Source organism: Rhinichthys klamathensis, unplaced genomic scaffold (genome assembly GCF_029890125.1).
Source record: "Rhinichthys klamathensis goyatoka isolate OS25496 unplaced genomic scaffold, OSU_Roscu_1.1 h1tg000141l_1, whole genome shotgun sequence".
NCBI classification, from domain to species: Eukaryota; Metazoa; Chordata; class Actinopteri; order Cypriniformes; family Leuciscidae; genus Rhinichthys; species Rhinichthys klamathensis.
Genome location: NW_026606676.1, coordinates 577,850 through 599,649, shown reverse-complemented (window position 1 = coordinate 599,649; position 21,800 = coordinate 577,850). Strand labels below are relative to the sequence as shown.

At 41.2% G+C, this 21,800-nt stretch overlaps 1 protein-coding gene and 1 long non-coding RNA gene across 2 annotated transcripts; both read right to left on the bottom strand.

Moving 5' to 3' along the window:
• Nucleotides 1–1,857: 1,857 nt before the first annotated feature.
• LOC130090004 (uncharacterized) lies at nt 1,858–2,603 on the bottom strand. Its single transcript, XR_008807623.1, has 3 exons — nt 2,416–2,603; nt 2,050–2,059; nt 1,858–1,962 (listed from the first exon to the last, which is right to left on the bottom strand). It is a non-coding gene; the product is annotated as an uncharacterized LOC130090004 (long non-coding RNA).
• An 811-nt stretch (nt 2,604–3,414) lies between these two features.
• amd1 (adenosylmethionine decarboxylase 1) lies at nt 3,415–21,798 on the bottom strand. Its single transcript, XM_056257676.1, has 9 exons — nt 21,483–21,798; nt 16,211–16,297; nt 14,748–14,874; nt 12,385–12,487; nt 12,254–12,296; nt 11,394–11,538; nt 5,252–5,344; nt 5,007–5,162; nt 3,415–3,581 (listed from the first exon to the last, which is right to left on the bottom strand). The coding sequence occupies exons 1-9, from the start codon at nt 21,593–21,595 to the stop codon at nt 3,441–3,443; spliced, it is 1,008 nt and encodes a 335-aa protein (XP_056113651.1). The 5' UTR covers nt 21,596–21,798; the 3' UTR covers nt 3,415–3,440.
• Between the last annotated feature and the right edge of the window lie 2 nt (nt 21,799–21,800).

Below are 21,800 nucleotides of genomic sequence, written 5' to 3'. Positions count from 1 at the left end.
TGATGAGCAGATGCAGATCCCACTGTGGCGAAGGCTTCTGGCCGGCGAGGGGAACCACGGCACATGACTCCAGCTGAAGAGGTGCACGCGTTTACCGTAAATAGTCCCTCAAACGTGCAATCATTCCTCAGTCACAGAGTGGCACTAGACAGCAGAAGTGTAGGGAATCAATACCCTATTGAACATTTTCAATTGTGCCATAATACTATAACAATACTCTATTCTAATTCGAATCATATTTTGATTATAAACTGGCTTCTATGAGCAAAAACTAAATTCATAATTCATTTTATATATAGTTTTATTAATTCATAGTTCACATAGAATCTATTTCTGTCTGTGGATTATTCTTAATTTGTATTTAATTTTGTTTTTAGCTAGTTTGAACCCATTATTTGACATCACACTCGTACTTGTTGATATACGCCAATATATGGGCAAAATAAAATTAAGAAACCATTTTTATGATTTCAAAATGATAAATTCTTTGAAAAGTACAAAAGTAACCTAAGAGATGTATAGCAATTTTTTTGAAGGTGCATTTTTTAATACCTATACATTTGAATTATGGGTAACACTTTACAATAAGGTTCATTAATTAACATTAAGAATGAACAATACTTCTTCAGCATTTGTTAATGTTAATTTCAACATTTACTAATACTTTAATAAAATCTTGTTAACATTAGTTAATGCACTGTGAACTAACATGACCTGCTGGATTTGTATTAACATTAACAAAGATTAACAAAAACAGTAACAAATGTATTGCTCATGGTTAGTTCATTAACTAATGTTTAATAAATTAACGTTTTTGTAAAGTGTTACCGAATTATGTACCATAAAACGTCAATAATGTAATTTGTTGTATATTGAGTATACAATATCATAAGACACAGCAGTGCACTAAGTGATGAAACACTTTAATAAAAAGATTATTTTGCTAAAATTCAATTAAAAAAATAAATAATTCACAAGTACACAGTTAATAGTTATTAACTTTATTGAAAGCATCAAGCTCTTAGTACAGATATATTTAGCACATCTTGACCAACCAAGGAAATAGCAAGAGAATTGGAACAGCAAAGTTTCCCCTTCCCAACTTCCCGAGACATTCCCGCAACTGAACCTTTCTAGAGTTCCCTCACACGCTCGGAAGAACTGGGAGAAAGATGAAAAAGGTCCAAAACATTTGAAAAGTTCACTCCCCACCTCAGAATAGGGCCAGAGAAAAAGAAAAGGTAAAGTATATAAATATAAATATATACTTGGTCCGCAACATCAATGTATAATGTGTGTATGTAGAAATCCCATGTATAAAGGCCAGAAAAATGTTTGAAACTACCAACCCTTCACACAAAAAGTGCTCGGTGTGATATGTGATCATGCCCATGTTAGCGACACCCGTCGTGTCCGTGAAGTTAACTTGAGTATTTCGTCTGAACTACTACTGTAAACACCCAGAGACATTCATTACGACACCGGCATTTCTCTAGCTCATGAAGGAGACGCAACAGAAACACACTTCAGGATATATACCGTACCACTGCGCATCACACTCGGGACCAGTAAACCAAGCTGGTTACATCGTACGAACAGAAATTAAACTCCATAACGTTACAAAGGGCTGAAGCAGACACACTGCGCAGTAAACATCCCGCTAGCCGCTCGTCGCATGGAAACTGAATATATCCCTCGATGCACAGAGGGCATGATCTGGACAGGTGGACAAACCTACTGCAAAAAAGGAAGAAACTGCAATAAAGCTGCGGTTTGTGCAGCCGAGGGGTGTGTGTGGAAGGATCCGGGCCGACCCTGGCGTGCTCAGACCAGTGCCGTCTATTGTGTGCTAACCAGAGAACTGTGTGTTTGGAAAAAGGAAAATGCTTTGCTGTGCGATCGGCACACGAAAGCAAAGTGTCTGTCCAACGGTTTCAATTCAACAGCAGGACACACACCACTCTCTCCTTCATAGCGACACACACACACACACACCACTCTCTCCTTCATAGCGACACACACACACACACACACACACATCACAGCGACACACACACCACTCTCCTTCATAGCGACACACACACACACCACTCTCTCCTTCATAGCGACACACACACACACACACACACCACTCTCTCCTTCATAGCGACACACACACACACATCACAGCGACACACACACCACTCTCTCCTTCATAGCGACACACAAACACACACACACATCACAGCGACACACACACCACTCTCTCCTTCATAGCGACACACACACACACACATCACAGCGACACACACACCACTCTCTCCTTCATAGCGACACACACACACACACACACATCACAGCGACACACACATCACTCTCTCCTTCACAGCGACACACACACACACACACACACACACACATCACAGCGACACACACCACTCGCTCACATCCGGTCTTCCACATCATTCACAAACATCCTCCTTTTCCAGTACACACCGTCACCTCTCAACTAACTAATGCTCTTTATTTATTTATTTATTTATTACACTCAATACATTCACGAGAAAGGCCTTTAGAGGACAGGAAGACGACGGTTGAGTTTCACCATAATGGTTATATATTGCAGATTATATGTTGTTGGCAATTAAGGCAACCGTTAAGCAACGCATCTTTTGAGACATTCACTTCCCCAGTACTCTGAAGAACGACAAAACCTGGAAAGCTGAAGAAAGTCAGATGAACATGAGTAGTTTTTTGTTTTTTTTGTATCTTCAAAACAGAAATAGAAATATTAGCTACCTGTGCAAAAGTTCAGCTTAACGCTAACGTTGTGTTTTCACCAGCCGCCGTTAGAGCCAGAGCGGGCTGTCGAGTTACCCAACATTCACTTCTCTAAGTACACTGAATAAACACAACCGTCTGCAAGATGAACGAGGAGAATTTACGTTTTTTTTTTTTACGTTTTCTTCACAGAAACGTTAGCTAGCTATACAGTAGTGAGTTGCGCATATTTAAACGACGTCATGTGTATCAAACCAAAGTCGAGGGAAATCAAAAACGAGCCGATATAAAACACAGGTGCGCATTGGTGAAAGCGGCTCTTCTGATTGGTCGGAGCACGTCAGGGTCCCTGCCTAGTGAGGGCGGAAACCCTGTCTGTGGGGGATGCGAGGGGACACTTGCAGGAAGGGAAGGGAGCATTGCATGTATTGGGACGGTGTGACATGCCTCACACACACCACCAAGTTCAAGAACTCTACATGCACTTCAAGATCACAGCAAGAGTGGGCCAGAATATCTACAGGGACACGAGAAGAGCTTTCATGCACGATATCTACGTCATAGGTACAAGAATGCATAAATGTTAAACTCAGGGAAGATCTACAGCCAGGAGACTCCACACACAGGCGCCGTCTCTCTTCGCAGCCGCAGGACTTCTTGCGCTTCTTCATTTCAGAGGTTCAGCTCTGGTTCTGCTGCCGATTCTTGGCGTAACTGGTGAAGACGAAATTGTAGTCGTTGAAGTGGGCCAACTGGCGGTCAAGGCGGCGGAAGCCCTCGATTTTCTGAGCCGGAGAGAAAACGCTGCGACACTTGGAGCTCTGTTGGGAAGGAGACGGCACACATGAGAGCGAGTTTGACCACTCAGAGTCACGGCGTCAGCTGAGGCCAACGCTGAAGATATTGAAGCTGCACGTCACCTCAGAGTGTTCACTAACAATGGCCCTTGTGAACTCCAGGCTTGACTGCAGTAACAGTGTAACGGAAAAAAATACAATCAAACAGTGGCCGAGATATTTTTAGCAAATCAATTTTACAGCACATGATACACACTGATATCGCTGCGACGGCATTGCACTGCGATTAGAAAGCCAGAAACATTCAATGCATCGGCCAGGCGGCTGCGTACATATATTCACAAATAATATAATATTTATGAATGAAATAATTGGTTACAGTTTATTTTGAGGTGTCCGAGTTACAGTGTAATTATATATTTGAGTACGGAGTAAGGGTTAATGCGCGACGAGGTGTCCAGTGTCAGGTATTAATGGACGACGGCGAGGCGTGAATCGAAGTCCATTAATACCTAGACAACGGACACCTCGAAGGGCATTAACCCGCTTATACCAAATAACACATTTTTAAAACATTAGAATTCGATTGTAAAACTAATTAAAATATAAACTAAAGTTTTTACAAACAATAACTTGGTTTCCCTGGTTACGCCTGATGGTTTATTTAGCAACCGGAGATATTTATAGTGCGCTCAGCTCGGAGAACACTTCAGTTTAGCTAACTTACGAGCCAGAAAGTTAAAGTTAAGTTAGGCTTGTCTAGCCATGGGCGTTACACACTTTCATTTTTTTACCTATAATTAAAACACACGTAGGCATAGTATAACGGCTAACTAGATGTTTGTTTTGATACAATAAATTGTAACCGGATACTTTGACTGCCTGTTGCTATGGTTACTCACAGCTGATGTAGCCAGCGCATTTATTTATTAATTTCGAATGGGAAACAGTCAGTTTCACCAGAACTCCTTTACTAGGTGTCCTCTATCACTCTTTAATGGACACCCTGCAGCCAATCAGAATCCAGTATTCACCCAGACCATGGTATAAGTAATATTAAGTAACTAAATGTAATTACTAGGGTTAGTTGCTTGTAATTATGCACAATTTATAGTAATTACAATAGTGACTACATGTAATGTGTAACAAGGACACTGTACAATAAAGTGTTACCAAAGAATTTTATTAGAGATGGATGAGGAAAATAAAGTTCCTGAAATAAGTGTTTGGTTTGTCTGAAATAGGAACTGGTGTCCCTCATATTACTACGAGAAACATTTACAACGCGCACACAGCTCTGGGGCCGGATTCACGAAACGCGTCATCTCACCACTAAGAGTTCTCTCAAATGGCAAGAGTTTCCTCTTACAAAGCCGCCGAGATCTTGTGAATACGGCCATAATACTAGCGGTCTAATATCTAACGTTTCTGATGCGTTGCGTAACGTACCTGATTGACGAAAAGCGTGGTCACGAATTTCCCTGGATTGAAGACATCCACGACCTTGCGGATGATCTCATCATAGGACGTCTGGGAGAGGTTGGTTTCAAAGCTGACATAAGAGAACTCTGGTTCAGGGGTGATGTGAATCGTCCAGTAAGTTCCCTAGAAAGAGAAGCGAGCTTAAGCAAAACAGAGCCATTTTAGATGACGTTTCTCATGAAGAGACACAGCCTTAAACACAGTCTACTTACATCCGTTTTCATTCCATTCATGGAGTATCCACAGGGGTTGAACATCGTGGCATCAATCACTGAACCTGGAATCAGGTCACGAATTCCACTCATCTGTGGAGACACCAGATTCAGACTCAGAACCAGACTCTCAGACACCAGACTCAGATTCAGACACCAGACTCTCAGACACCAGATTCAGACTCAGAACCAGACTCTCAGACACCAGACTCAGATTCAGACACCAGACTCAGACTCTCAGACACCCAGACTCTCAGACACCCAGACTCTCAGACACCAGACTCTCAGACACCAGACACCCAGACTCTCAGACACCCAGACTCTCAGACACCCAGACTCTCAGACACCCAGACACCAGACTCTCAGACACCCAGACTCCCAGACACCCAGACACCAGACTCTCAGACACCAGACTCTCAGACACCAGACTCTCAGACACCAGACTCTCAGACACCAGACTCTCAGACACCAGACACCCAGACTCTCAGACACCCAGACTCTCAGACACCCAGACTCTCAGACACCAGACTCTCAGACACCAGACTCTCAGACACCAGACTCTCAGACACCAGACTCTCAGACACCAGACTCTCAGACACCAGACTCTCAGACACCAGACTCTCAGACACCAGACTCTCAGACACCAGACTCTCAGACACCAGACTCTCAGACACCAGACTCTCAGACACCAGACTCTCAGACACCAGACTCTCAGACACCAGACTCTCAGACACCAGACTCTCAGACACCAGACTCTCAGACACCAGACTCTCAGACACCAGACTCTCAGACACCAGACTCTCAGACACCAGACTCTCAGACACCAGACTCTCAGACACCAGACTCTCAGACACCAGACTCTCAGACACCAGACTCTCAGACACCAGACTCTCAGACACCCAGACTCTCAGACACCCAGACTCTCAGACACCAGACTCTCAGACACCAGACTCTCAGACACCAGACTCTCAGACACCAGACTCTCAGACACCAGACTCTCAGACACCAGACTCTCAGACACCAGACTCTCAGACACCAGACTCTCAGACACCAGACTCTCAGACACCAGACTCTCAGACACCAGACTCTCAGACACCAGACTCTCAGACACCAGACTCTCAGACACCAGACTCTCAGACACCAGACTCTCAGACACCCAGACTCTCAGACACCCAGACTCTCAGACACCCAGACTCTCAGACACCCAGACTCTCAGACACCAGACTCTGACACCAGACTCTCAGACACCAGACTCTCAGACACCAGACTCTCAGACACCAGACTCTCAGACACCAGACTCTCAGACACCAGACTCTCAGACACCCAGACACCAGACTCTCAGACACCAGACTCTCAGACACCAGACTCTCAGACACCCAGACTCTCAGACACCCAGACTCTCAGACACCAGACGCTCAGACACCAGACTCTCAGACACCAGACTCTCAGACACCCAGACTCTCAGACACCCAGACGCTCAGACACCAGACTCCCAGACACCAGACTCTCAGACACCAGACTCTCAGACACCAGACTCAGACACCAGACTCAGACTCAGACACCAGACTCTCAGACACCAGACTCTGACACCCAGACTCTCAGACACCCAGACGCTCAGACACCAGACTCTCAGACACCAGACTCTCAGACACCCAGACTCTCAGACACCCAGACTCTCAGACACCCAGACACCCAGACACCAGACTCTCAGACACCAGACTCTCAGACACCAGACTCTCAGACACCAGACTCTCAGACACCAGACTCTCAGACACCAGACTCTCAGACACCAGACACCCAGACTCTCAGACACCCAGACTCTCAGACACCAGACTCTCAGACACCAGACTCTCAGACACCAGACACCCAGACTCTCAGACACCAGACTCTCAGACACCAGACACCCAGACTCTCAGACACCAGACTCAGACACCAGACTCTCAGACACCAGACACCCAGACTCTCAGACACCAGACTCTCAGACACCAGACTCTCAGACACCAGACTCTCAGACACCAGACTCTCAGACACCAGACTCTCAGACACCAGACTCTCAGACACCAGACTCTCAGACACCAGACTCTCAGACACCAGACTCTCAGACACCAGACTCTCAGACACCAGACTCTCAGACACCAGACTCTCAGACACCAGACTCTCAGACACCAGACTCTCAGACACCAGACTCTCAGACACCAGACTCTCAGACACCAGACTCTCAGACACCAGACTCTCAGACACCAGACTCTCAGACACCAGACACCCAGACTCTCAGACACCAGACTCTCAGACACCAGACTCTCAGACACCAGACACCCAGACTCTCAGACACCAGACTCAGACACCAGACTCTCAGACTCTCAGACACCAGACTCAGACTCAGACACCCAGACTCTCAGACACCCAGACTCTCAGACACCAGACTCAGACACCAGACTCTCAGACACCCAGACTCTCAGACACCAGACTCAGACTCAGACACCAGACTCTCAGACACCAGACACCCAGACTCTCAGACACCCAGACTCTCAGACACCCAGACTCTCAGACACCAGACACCCAGACTCTCAGACACCCAGACTCTCAGACTCCAGACTCTCAGACACCAGACATTTAGTGCCATGTCAGCATCCAAGGCTATTTTCATGGCAGAAATCCCATTACAAAAATACAAATATCGTATAAATTCAATAAAAACAAAAAAGAACAAAAACAGATTATCTTTTCAGATTATCTTTTCAGGCATAATCTTATTTAATAAGTCCTTAAAGTGAGGCAACTTCTTTTTAAAAAAAGCACTCTACTTGTATTAAGTCCAGGACAATCTAATAAAATATGTTTAACAGTTCGGGGAATCTTACAGAACATGCATATAGTTGGGTCTTCACCTTCAAGCAAAACAGCATGGGTCAAACGTGTGTGATTTATACGAGACGCCAAAGACAACATTCAAGTAGGGCGATAAAACGAGAACCAATGTCATTTTCCCCGATACAAGTATAACAAAAGTTTGATAAATGTTCGATATAATGTCAATGCACCAAAAGTGGAATGAAAGCGCACCACGGAGCATTTATCAAACGGCAGCGCAGCGAGAGATCGGCCTCGATCACATGACCACTGAATAGGGATGCAGCGATTACCGGATTTCACAATTAACCGCGCTTTAAAACGTCACGGTTAATTAATCGTAAAGACTATGCTACACCGCGGACGGCACGGAACGGAACTTTTGCACCTAACACAAAACAACGTTACACCAGCGGTGCACCAGCTTAAAGTGTCGTGCTCGTCAACCACTGAGGGACTAAGCAGCGACGCTCTATTTCCACCGAAAAAACGCCTTAAGGGCCTGTTCACAGATCGCGTCTTTTGCGCGCTAAAGTTCATTTCAAATGTAGGCGCACGGTGTCCGCGCTCATAATGGAAGCGACGCGCTCGTTTTTTCCAAGCGCGTCCGCGCTGCATCGAGATAAAAACATCTCAACTTTTCGTAATGCCGCAAGCGCACCGTGGGTCAAGTGACAAGAATCAACAGAGCAACGACAGACGCCTGCGGAGCGCAACCGCCCTAGCGCTTTGGAAAAAGGAGAACGCGGCGTGCAACTTTCAGCTTCCAGTGCAACGTAAAAAAAAACAACAACAAAAAAACAGCGGAATGTTTTGGTTACGCAAGTCTGTGGAAAACAGAATGTGACGTGCTCTCAAGAGTTTCAGTGAACATTTAACTTAATATCCTATTGCTTTCTCCTGTCTGTGTTGAGTAAATGTCAGGCTTTGTAGTTGTAATATGCCCGGTGTAAAACACTAACATAAGATCAGGGCCGTGTAGACTTCTAGGACTACCAATTAACTGCATTTCAGTTATTAATAACACTGCATGAGAGATGTTCTCAGTTTCTTTCTATAATTTGTACTCAAACTTCAAACAAACAAACCAAAATAATGAGATTATAATAGATGATTTCCTAAAGGCACATGTAAAATTTGGATTAATAATTAAAAAAAAGAGTATTAAAATAAGTACAATAATATTGGTGGATAACATTTGGACTATATTTGTTTTATTTTAAAAGAAATACATAGGCCTAATATTTAGCTTGCATTTAATTCAATAGAGCCAAATACTTTGTTTATTCTTATTTTCATTGGGATTTATTATCCCTTTATAGTATTATTTATGTTTTTATGTCAAATACCAACAAGATATTGTTTTCATGTTATCAAGTTTTCTACCTCAGGTTGAAAATAAATTTAGAACAAACTAAAAACTTAATAATTTTGTGATCTATTTCAATCAAAGAGTCCTGCAGCCTTTGACTTAATTTGTTATTTTTAAAAGAAAAATGCTGGATGTTTACAAAGCACTTCTCTTTAATTCCAAAGGAAGAGATTGATTATTGTTTGCCATTTTATAATTTTGTACTGTGTTGTGGCAGCAATAAATAACACATTAAAATCTAGTGTTGAGTGTTCATGTGATATTATACATTAGTAGTGTTGTGAAATTAATTGATGCATAATAATCGTGATAATCGTTAAACCGTGATTATTTCTCAGACAATAATCGTACTTAGAAAATCTGTAATCGTTGCATCCCTACCACTGAACAGCACTTAATCAGCAAGAACTCATATGTGTCTGTGATTTACACCAGTTCAAAGCCAGACGAAACTGCGCTGACAAACCAGAAACATCGTGCCATGAACCAACCAGTCAGAAGGCTTTACAATCCACAACATCACCATCATTTAGCATGGATGTACTGTAGTAACACTCACTGGCTCCCGAAGGCCTGCTCGCCCCTGGACTGCAGACATGTGGTATATCCATAGCGAATTTTTATTGTATTATTAATGTAGAAATGTCTTAAAGTGATACTGGAATGGAATTTGATGAAAGTAAAGTCCCAACTCAAACAGTGAGAATATTTTACCCTATGCTGGTTTCATTTTTACAGATGTTACGGTTTTTGTTAATCGGCATAAATCTGCATCCCAACTCAAGCTACTCAAATGTGCATTTCTAAGAGACAGCACATGATATTAATATTGCGGCCTGCACTGCAAACTGTGCTGAAGATACACGTCAGGCGACACTACCGGTTCATGACTTTAACAATATCACCCGCTAGCACATGCAGACACTAAGAAATAGTTTTTTCTATTAAGATATTTATTTTGATAAAGAGAATCCCTTTTCAATCTTTTTTCCTTGTGCATATTTTGATCATTATAGATGTTTTGAATATTCTACCTCAGATTTGTGAGATGTTCAGCTGTTTGGCGAGTGTGTGTCATGTTCTGACGATGAAGAGTCGTTTAAAACCACGATTAACGCTCTGGTTTCTACAACGGTCACCCAGGAGCAAAAAACTGCACAAATTTACATATATCGTGACACTTACTGATATCGATTGATCATTTTTTGGCCATATCGCATTATCACATTAAATTCACACTCGCAAAAAAAAAAAAAAATTATATTAAAAAAAAAAAAAAAAAAATTAAGTACTGGTAGGCCATGAGACGGGACCCCAAATTTGGGCTACCGGTACCATTTTGAGGGATTAAATTTCTTTTTGATTTTCATGAAGGTACACATCTCTAGTGTTGGAAAATGTGTGATAGCACCCGATCCATGGTAGCTTTCATTAGAAATCAACACTTATATCATCCTACCTCAAGGTAAGGTGTTCAGTGACTACAAGAGAGGAAAATGTATCCTTTTAGAATTAAAAAAATGTATATATATAAAAAAAAAAAAAAAATTATTATACAAATTTATAATTTATACAAATTTTATAAAATTTTATAAAATTTTTATAAAATTTATTTAAAGATAAATTCATTTATCCTTTTTCTTGACATATGTTTGAAAATCGTCCTCCGTAACCAAAAACTACCTTGAATCTAATGCTATCACACATTTTTCAAATACAGGGTCATATACCTACACAATTCACCATGCAGTTTAATCCCTCAAAATGGTACCAATCAACCCTCTGTCTCACGGCCTATGGGTTGTGCAACCATAAACTGTGGCATTCAACATGATGTGCTTTTTGTTGATCTAACTAACGGACCAGTCGTTCGCCAATAGAAGAAAACACACGACAGTGCAGAGCAGAAGTGAACCGTACACGAGTGACATCATTAGCAGAAACACCGTCTTTCATGTAGAACTGGTCCATCACAGCTGGGTCAAGGTCACTCATCAGAACTTCGAGAGTCTGGTCCGCCTGCTTGTTCTCCCAGTATTCCGGCAGCTCCAGCGTAAACAAATACCTTCAGGACACAGAGGACACGGATGACCATGACAACGGCACATCGAAATGGATGTCAGTTTTGTGGTTTGGTTTGAGGAACAGCCAAACACTCCACTAGTCACAGATTTGATCTTTCCACTGCTAAACCGTGGCCTCATAGTGAGAGAAAGGAAAACCCCAACGCATTCCAGTGCGACATTGAACCTCTCGTGATCGGGCTGCACAATACAGCGAAACTATCGAAGTATCGCAAATGTATATATCGCGATATCCATATCACAACGGCTTGCAATAACTGGTCATGAACAAAAGACTAAGAGAAACTCACTCGCTGCTCTCGGCTGAATAACTTTAGCAGCTTTAAGAAGAATCAGTATATTTAATTCCTAGAGGGAAAACCAAGCCGTGTTTTATTTTTACATTTGGTTATTCAGTTTCTGCTGTTAAATAAAGCTAATGTAGGCCTTCCTGGAACCGTGGTTTACACCGATGTTGAAATAACACTTCTCGCGCTACAGTAAAGCACTGCCGTTCACTTGCAGACGTTATAGGGGGGTTTTCTTGCCACAAAAAGAATGTGAAACGCGCATGTAGGTTATAATAGATCACTTTAAGCATGATCGTATCGCATTATTTAATGAGTTATGGCATTTTTCTTCAATATCGCGCAGCCCTATTTCTCAATACGGTTTATCTGCAGTCGTGAGATGAAGTGTAGATGATGTAAAGCTCACCAGCAGTCTGAGTTCAGACGCCCCATACAGTAGGCTGCTCCATCTGTGCACACACAGAAAACACACACATTACTCCATCACACATAATACTCACTCATCACCATTTCATCTATATTTTCATGAAAGCGTACTTGGAAAAATCTGGCTGAGAAACTCGACTTCCTCCTGGAAGTTGCGGTGAGGGAACTCTTGATGGGTGGGCTTCATAAAGTTTTTACGAGAATAGAAGAAATTCTGAAAAGGGAAAATAAAGAGATGATCAAGTCACAGGTTTTCACAAAGTATTATCGGTCATAACATGTTTTCCATAACTGTGTGAGTCATGATGTGTCCTTGAGTGCCACTAGTCTCCTGCATGTGACCCTTGCTGCCGCTGCCCAGCCTCTACGCTGCCTGTAAACAGCGTTACGCTTTTCTTTCCCCCGTTATAGTGTGTGTGTATTCTGCTATCGCTCGTGTCTTGGACTCTCCATTTATCATGTATGAACTGACTGTTTGTTCCTTACTGTTATTGTTAAGCGTCCTTGAGTTTGGGAAAGGCGCTATATAAATTAAACATTATTATTATGGCTTTTCACCAACTATACAGTGGGGAAGTATGCGATTCAGACGCAGCCAATGAGTTCCCCTGAAATATTTGAGAAGTTTTGCGAGGTAACGCAAACGCATTGACACAATGTTTCCTCCTATATGGGTTTCACATTCCCTTTTAGGGCTGGGTATCGATTCAGATGTTCAAATTCGATTCGATTTCGATTCACAAGCTCACAGTTCGATTCGATTTCGATTCTCGATTCGACTATAATGAATATAGATGTAATACAAATGTCAGTCTAAATATCAGTTATCATTTTTTAGACAATTTTTTATTACATTGATCTCACCTAAATGTTTGTTTTTACAATGGGGTAATTTTTTTGTTATGAGTTTATGCAACACATGGAAGCTTGATTTCAATCTTTGAAATAAATTGAAAAAAGTAGCACAAATAAATACAATAGAATAGGCCTAAAAAGACAAATAAAGAGACATAAAAAGAAAAGTTTTTGGGTAGGTCAGAAATACTACAGAAACTGAATAAAGTAATCCAATGTAAAATAACACTGGATAGTCTTTTAGTCCTGACTGAATTAAATACATAGGCTATTAATTCTGATTCCTTACAATTAATGCTATATTATGTTGTTTTGACAACAAAATTAATGACAGACACATATAGCTGCGTTCACTTTAAGAACTACTGCACGGATCCATTACTGTTTCATTATACTGTCTGTCACACGCGTTTTATGCTTATTTAAGACATAACCGACTGTCTTTACGAGCTTACTCACCAAGACCAGAAGTTTTGACATCATTTTGCGTGTTTTTACCTGTTAAAGCGATATAATCCACGAAAAAGAACTTTTGTTACTGGCGAGCTGTTTGTGAGGCGGATTTAGGCTGTATGTGCACGCAGAGAAAAACATGCGCGAGCACAGGATAGTTTAAAATTGCTTGAATGTTTAAACTGGTAAAACTTAAAGACGTGAAAATGATAAACGTTAGTTACGATGCAATGCTGGCCCGATTGTGCAAGTGAATCATGTCCCGACTCCTAAACACGAGTGTGTATATAAATAGTCTCTGGTGTGTATTGACGCTTGCCTTGTGCAGAGTGAGAAGACGCAGCACCGCGAGCCCTGAATATGGAAAAAATCGATTCGTGGCCGTTGAGAATCGATTTTGAATCGACCACATTTTAAAAAACGATTAATCGAAAAATCTATTTTTTTTTGCCCAGCCCTATTCCCTTTAGGGTCATACTGAATACTACCAATGATTCATCTTTATGACATCACATGCAAATGGACTCGTTTGAAGCTCACTCTCTTCAGTGTGACTGTAAATCTCACGTGAACTCATAAACCCGATGCGTGTTCTTAAGTGTGTTATCTGCCATCACTGTGGTTGCAGATCGTGTGCGATACATTCCCGAAACATGAATGTGATGTTCTCTCGATGGTCAGTTGTGCTGACAATTCAACATTCAGAATGCCTTTGGAAACTGAGCGAAGGCAACTAGGAGAAAGATGCAGGAAATGAGTGAAAACTCCATAATATAACTCTATAAATTCTGTTCATTTCTATTCTAATCCATTTATTTATTTGTTTTAAGTTTTATTATTTAATTCTTTTTTTTCTTGGTTTTATGTTGCATTTATAATTTTTGGGGTGGAAGGGAAGGGTTTAAATAGAGACACATCAAACCCTCTTTTTTATTACGAAATCATAAATCAAACCATAAATCTTAATTTGGCATCAAAGAAATAGTATGCAAATATTACTAGATTTTGTTCAATTAAGTTAAGACATTAAAGTAAAGTTAACTAAAAAGTGATAGTTACAACAACTGTTAGATTTCAGTGTATAAAACTGGATTGCAATTTCCAGTTGATATCTAAATGAGAAGTTCTTGTTACAGTGTGTGTGTGTGTGTGTGTGTGTGTGGTACCTCGATGGCATCAAAGCCGCAGTACTCGCGAGCCAGCTCCAGCAGTGGCACCAGTGCCTGCAGTAAGAGGGTGGTTCCGCATGTCTTCAAAATGAAACGTCTCTTGGAGACAAACATGCTACTCTCACTGACAGAGAAGGAGAGAGTCGAGGACGACTGGTTTACAATCATATAACGAGATAAACAATGTGAATATCAATGGTTTGAATGCACTTTTCCACACCCACTACAACCCATAACAAAAATGCCTATAGAGTTGGGAAGTTTAATGGGAATCAGTTGTCTTGAATTGTTTATTTCAGTTAATGGGTTAAATGTCTATGGAAGCCTAGCCTGGCTAACGTCAGACCACGTCTCATTGGTCTGGGAACCACATGTTCATTTTCTCGTATTTGAGGCATGGTTTACGCCGTTTATTGGGTGCTACGAATGTCTATCAAATGCGCCTGTACGTAGCTCATAGCCAATCGTATGACGTATGTAGAGCGACAGACATTAGACGAGGGAGAAGATGATGGGTCCGAGATTTATTTGCGTTCTAAACTACAATATCTAAGGCTGCGTGGAAAGGTAACTTCGCGTCTGCTGGATCCATAGGTATAAACAAACTACTTCGGTGTGTCGCATAGACGTCGTCATCGTCTTGCTGCTCTCCCCGTTCTGTGATTGGTCCCCTCACTGAGGCGAAAATCTGGATCATGGTATCCAGACTGCCTAGCAGCGCGAATAACATCGCGGTATGGGGAAACCCAGGCTAATGGAAACCATTCTTATTGGTTATACTAAACTGATGCAATCTACAATTATGCTAATGATTAAATATTCTTTTTATTTATTTATTTCAGCAAAAATACATCAATGACAATATCTACAGTAACTATGAATAGCTTTGTTCTAGCCGAGTTCTCCCTTTGACCCTTCTGTGTCTCAGACCTAATAAATGGCTTAGCTTCTGCTTAGCAGGACGCATTTACAACAGCGCGTCTGAGTCCTGCACCCCGTGACCTGGTGAATGTCACACAGATGCCATTCATACTGGCGTTATCTGGGAGCCGAACCACTACTGTGTGCTTATCAGCGCTGACCGAGGCCGTGTGCGAGCGCTGTCAGCACATGTATCGCGGCCACAGACATAAACACGCTTAATGCGTCTATCCAGCAACGGGCCAGTGAAAGCTTTCATTAAAGTAAACACCTGGACTTAAATAAAGCCTTTGAAACATATTCAACTGAACAATATTCACATAAGAAAAGGTCATTTTATCGTTATATCAGTTTGAGCAGTAACGCCACCACAAATAGCCTATTCTCAGTGTGAGAAATCTTGATTTCACGTCGATTCGAAGGTGTTGGCCAATGAAAGGAGGACAGCAGTTTTGAAGCGGGCTGAAGGATTAGTGCGTCATCATTACAATCCTGTCCTCTGACCTCAGACAACACAGACAACAATGTCAAAAGCTCACCTGAGTATATAAGCTTCCTGCTTGTCAGTCTTTGTCACACTTATAATCAAGCAATGCACATTCTCCAGAAGTTTGTCCCACTCAAATCTGAAAAAGCACACAGAAAGAGCAAGATTAAGACCTCACTTATCATTAGGGAACAATAACCTATTATTTCCTACATGAATCTGAGTAGGTAAGCTACTTTTCATATCTGAAGGATATCAGATTTCAAACACTGCAGCAATGGCAAATATCTCCAGAGTTAGACCTTTTGACATTTTGAAGAAAAAGAAACAGAAAAAAGCAGAAACTGATGAGGTATGCAGCTCGTGTAAGAAGGAGTCCGCAGGACGGGCATCTGGACGCTGATTGGCTGGATGTTGTGGCGTGTGGATGAGGTCATCCGCTCCGCGTAGACACTCTGGCTTTCGCTGAACTCGCGCGGTGGAGATCTCAAATTACACACACTTGGCTCAAGCTCAGTGTTGTAAGGGGACGGCAATCAAAAAGATCATGCATATAACTAGGGTTTATTTGTGACATTTTTACATGATTCCACCTATAAAACCATTACAGTTTGGTGTCATACAAGCATTCGACACAGAAAGTGGCGATCACAGGGCTGCAAACTAACTTTTGGCCCCTTACAGAACATTTAGGGGCACACCTTTAATCGATCCGCAATGCAATAATTCACATTTAAAGCTTTAAAGTGCTGGAGAACGTGTGAACTGAAGCACTTGACTGTCGAATAGGGGTGTAACGGTACACAAAAGTCACGGTTCGGTACGTTTTCGATACAGCAAAAAGTAAGAAATGCCAGAGAATTTCCTATTTGTTAAAAGAAAAAATATTTTTTAAATAAGTGTGAGTTTTCCTACATCTTGAAACTTTCAGGTTTATAAATGGGTGTCATCTTTGAAGGATGAACAAATAACGTTTTGGTCATCACATTAAAAATAACATTTAAATATATGAAGAGTTCAGATACAAAAGCCATTTTAAATTTTCTTTATTTTTATCAAGCTTGTATATTTAAATTCAGTAATTTCACTTAAATGGCAATGAAGATTACCTATTAATTGTCATTTGAGTGAAATTACTGAACTTAAATATACAAGCTTCATAAAAATGATCATTCTAGAAGAACATTTCAAATGGCACTTAGAGGCTTTTGCATCTGAACTCTTCATATATTTATTTATATAATATTTGAGTTTTGAAGTGCTGGAAAAAGATGTGTGAAGTACTTGAAAGCATTTCACTATTCCAGCCAAACTGGTTACAGTTAGTGTTACTATATTAAATCCATGGTGAATGTTGCTGGTCTGTGGACGTAAAGTATTACTAGATCATTCACGGCACAATGTTTCTCCTGGTGTCCACGTCAGCGCTGTTTGATCTAATAGAGATCTACGGTTAATAACGGAGAAATGTGAATGCTTCTCACTAGATCTCGCAGCGATGTTATTACTTCAGTGGCGAATTCAAATGTTTTTTTCACTGGATCTCTTAGCGCTGTGTTGTAACGGTTGTAACAGTGTCGCTTGATCGAGATCGGCTCGCGCTGCACAGATGTTGCTGGTCCGAACTGATAAACGATCCGTGAAGCACAATATAATGAGTAGCGCAGTTTCGTTCCGCTTTCATTACGCTTGCCATTTGATGTTGCGCAACGTTGTGGTGGTCGCGCCAGCGCTGATTTTGTCTGCAGGAAAAATGGTCCAAGGAATCGTTCGGTTTGTATGCGTACCGAACCGGAAGCCTCGAACCGAAACGGTTCAATATGAATACATGTACCGTTACACCCCTACTGTCGAACCCTGAAATGATGTAAAAACATTCAAGTCTTTCATCCACAATACCATGGTTACAGTTAGCATTGCTACATTCAATCTATGGTGAACGTTGGTGATTTATGGATTGAAAAGCCTTCTATAACTTTTCTTTCAGTGTTTCTCCTGTGTGATCTGATATCTCCGCACTGAATCTGAATGCTTCTCACCGGACCTGGCAGTGATGTTGCTCATTCTGCAGCGAATTCAAACGTATTTACACTGGATCTCCAGCGCTGTTGGAACGGTGTGTCACATGATCAAAGATCGGCCCACGAGTAAACCTGTTCGAGTCTATTATTGACCCGAGCTGATAAACGCTGAGAACATGAACTTCAGCTCCAGAGTCACTTCATGATCATTTTACCATTTCATTTGAGAAAAAAAACTATATCATATCATAAACGCACGGAAAATAAGAGGTCTTCATGGCGACCCGTCAAAATAAGTCCAGTTTAACTAGATAGAAATATATTACTGTTGTACAGTAGAATTTAGATACACCTCAATGTAATAATACTAACACTAATAATAAATTATCAAAACTTTAAGGAATAATCGTTTTTCTTCGATGTTTAACAGTAGCTCAGTTGTGCAACATGTTGTTTGACATAAAACATTCATTTATCTTTTAATAATATGAAATTAACTTTTTTTTTTAAATGTCTTTATTTGGGGGGGGAGGTGGGACATTTCATAAAAATGAAATTATAAAAACCACCATTTCAAACAAACATTCATATCGGTGTGTGCGCTGCCGCTGATCTGGAGCGCATGGAAATGCTTTCAGCCACACATTATCGTGATTTAATGTGTTACAAACATTTAAATAACGGGATAAAAGTGTACTGGGATAAAGGTTTATAGTTTGGTTTTAAACACCAGTAGTGATCAAAAGAGTAAATCATCTTTTGAAAGTATTTTGACACGTATTGAATTGCTTATCGCTACAGGAGTTGGCGACAAGTGAGTGTTTGTCATTGAATCTATAATTGATCAAATACTAAACATGTCTTTATGAATGAGAAATCCATCCAAAAACATTTTTTTATTAATTCGTTCAAATTAATAGTATATTTTTAAATGGACTAAACTAAAGCAATGAAAATTTTTGTCAGAACCTCTAGTTTGAATGTAATTTTTTTTAATCATTTTGAAAGCCAAAATATTGGCCGATAAATCTAAATCCAAATTTTTATATAATTTTTGAGAGCCTGATTACAAAAGCAAGGCTCACCATTAAAAGCCACGACCCAAGCACACGATTATAACGTTCTCATTATAGAATTTTGATAGAAAGTTCTCATTTATGAAGCTTATATGACAGACTTGTTGCACTTTACTGTATTTTCCCCTCTTCCAATCATATTTCAAGCAATTAAAAACTATCATGGCGAACAGTGCGCATCTAAAGTGTCTCAGCTGAAATAAATAATTTATTTATTGGCTTTAATATATCGGCCACGTTTCTTTATCAGGCTGATACCGAAATGATGGTCGATGTATCATGCATCTCTTCAATTTTAAATTGAATGTTACTAATGTTTAACATATTACGTGTACTTGTTGATATGAAATATGAGCCGTGATGTGAGAAGAAAACCAAGATAAAATGATCATTTTCAATCAAGCTGCAACTGTCAAAAACAAAAACTGTGAAAATATTATTTGACCGTGTGTTTTTATGACACAGCGCCAGTCCCTGGAGAAAGTGCTTCCTCATGCTGTGGGAAGAGGAGGGGCGGCTCCACGTCCTCGGCTATGATCCTCTTCTAGTGTCTCCGAGAGGGCTAACGAACGCTTTCCCGGAAGTAAACTAATACCCTCATCGGTCATTCAGACAGCCGTAGCCAGAGAGACCGCAGAGATCAGCTTTCAGCACTTCAGAGAAACCAAAGGGACAGCTTTATGCCAGGATACTACACACACATCCGGCGAACTACGTCCTCATTCATATTTTACACACTTATTGTCTAAATGAGCTGAAAAGTCTTTTATTTAGGGTTATTAATACATTACAGCGTATTGAATCGTACAAAAAAAGTACAAGAATGGTATAAATATAAAGTACGCTATGAAAAATATACTATGTTTTTGGAAACTTCTTGCATTGTTATTTTACGACCCTTTTTTGGTAGCATCATTGTAGGTTTTTGCTGTAAATATAACTCATGGTAACTATCACTACCGGATGGTTTTGTAGTAATACACCGATAAATCTACCGATATTTTCAGTATTGGCCAATAATCATGTTCATTAACAAACAATATATTTATTTATCCATTTACTATCTATGTCTAGCCAACTGTAATGCACACATATTTTAGTGAACGTAAAATAAATCTATTACATAAAGTGTTTTTTTATTTTATGCATCTCTCAACACTGTAATCTAGCCTTGTAGACATCAAGACAAATGTTCAACCATTCCTGCACGTTTCCTTGACGCTGTGTTGTGTTTAAAGCGACGATGTTGTTGTGTCTGCATTAATTCAGCAGTTCACACTCATTGATCTGCAGCTGTCGAGCTCTAATGCGCACTAGAAACCAACCAATGAGCGAGCGGAACTCTCGGCCAATCACAGCGCGGGGCGGAGCTTACCGCGTGTGACGCAGCCACGTGACTTTCACATGCAGGCTCTGCGGCGCAGGATCGACAACCGCCATGATAGTTCCCAAAAATAGAGCCCTTACATGCAGTCATTGACATACGCATGTGTTCACTTCTCTGCGATTAAAAATGTTCAGAGAGGAGTTCCTGTTAAAAGCACCTGAGGAAATGAACATTAAATCCTATAAACGTTATATCTGGTGGTCAACAGAATAAATCCATTCATTTAGGTGCACAGATACAGCAGATATGATGGTGTTTGCCATGGCGCCATATATATATATCAGCTAGCGGTAGCCACTAGCCACTGGCTAATCAATTGATCAACATTCACTCACGCTAAAGCGCGTCGATAACGGGTTTAGACAGAAGCAGAGCTGATCCTAACACAGCAAAGCATCAATCTAGCCGAGTGACGACTCACACGACAGCTGAAACCCGCAGAGCGGTGATAAGAGATATCAACAGATACAGCCTAATGTTGGAAGATGCATCAAGATGTTGGTAAACATGTTGTTGACGTTGGAATAATTTAAGTACGCGCTGCAGAAAAAGCTAATCGGGGCTCGAGGTTCAGCTCCAGTCATGACAGCACAAATGAATGGGTGAAAAGGGGGATGGTGTGTCAAAAATGGCCAAAACTGCTGATCACGCCACGGGTGTCAGAGCCACATGTCACTCACCCACTCTCGTTCCCGCAGAACTACTAACTTAGCGATTATAGTAACATTACTAACACCATTGTCATGTTTTAGGCAGGGCTTAATAGGCAGGGTGTCGTGAATCAGATCAGTAAATCTGGCTCGGTTAACGTTGAATCCAGCCTGATACGGATTCACCCACCTGGGGATAGTGCGCAGATCCCCAGTCCCTTTGGCCTCGTCCTGCCGGGAGAACCAGACCTCCAGGAGCTTCTCGGTCCCCTCGAAGAAGTGTGCACCGCTGTCCTCTTCCATCGTGAGACAAGCAGACTCCAACAACAGAAATTTAAGCGTCGGATGGAATCCCAATTTAATTAGTCCTTTTTTGGTAGTTATAATTTATTAGCTTAGTTACAGTCCTTGAGCAGTCCAGATGTAGTTGCCTTGTTTTTTTTACCGTCTTCCCTTTTGCAGAGAATACCGTGAGCGAGTGCTAGCTAATATCGCCGGCCATACTGTG

Excerpts from the sequence above, each read along its gene's own strand:
- amd1 (XM_056257676.1), bottom strand. The coding sequence starts at position 21,595 with ATGGAAGAGGACAGCGGTGCACACTTCTTCGAGGGGACCGAGAAGCTC. Across the intron at positions 16,298-21,482 it reads GATCTGCGCACTATCCCCAG|ATTTGAGTGGGACAAACTTC; the intron begins GTGGGTGAATCC and ends GTGCTTTTTCAG. Across the intron at positions 14,875-16,210 it reads CAGGAAGCTTATATACTCAG|TGAGAGTAGCATGTTTGTCT; the intron begins GTGAGCTTTTGA and ends CTTCTCTGTCAG.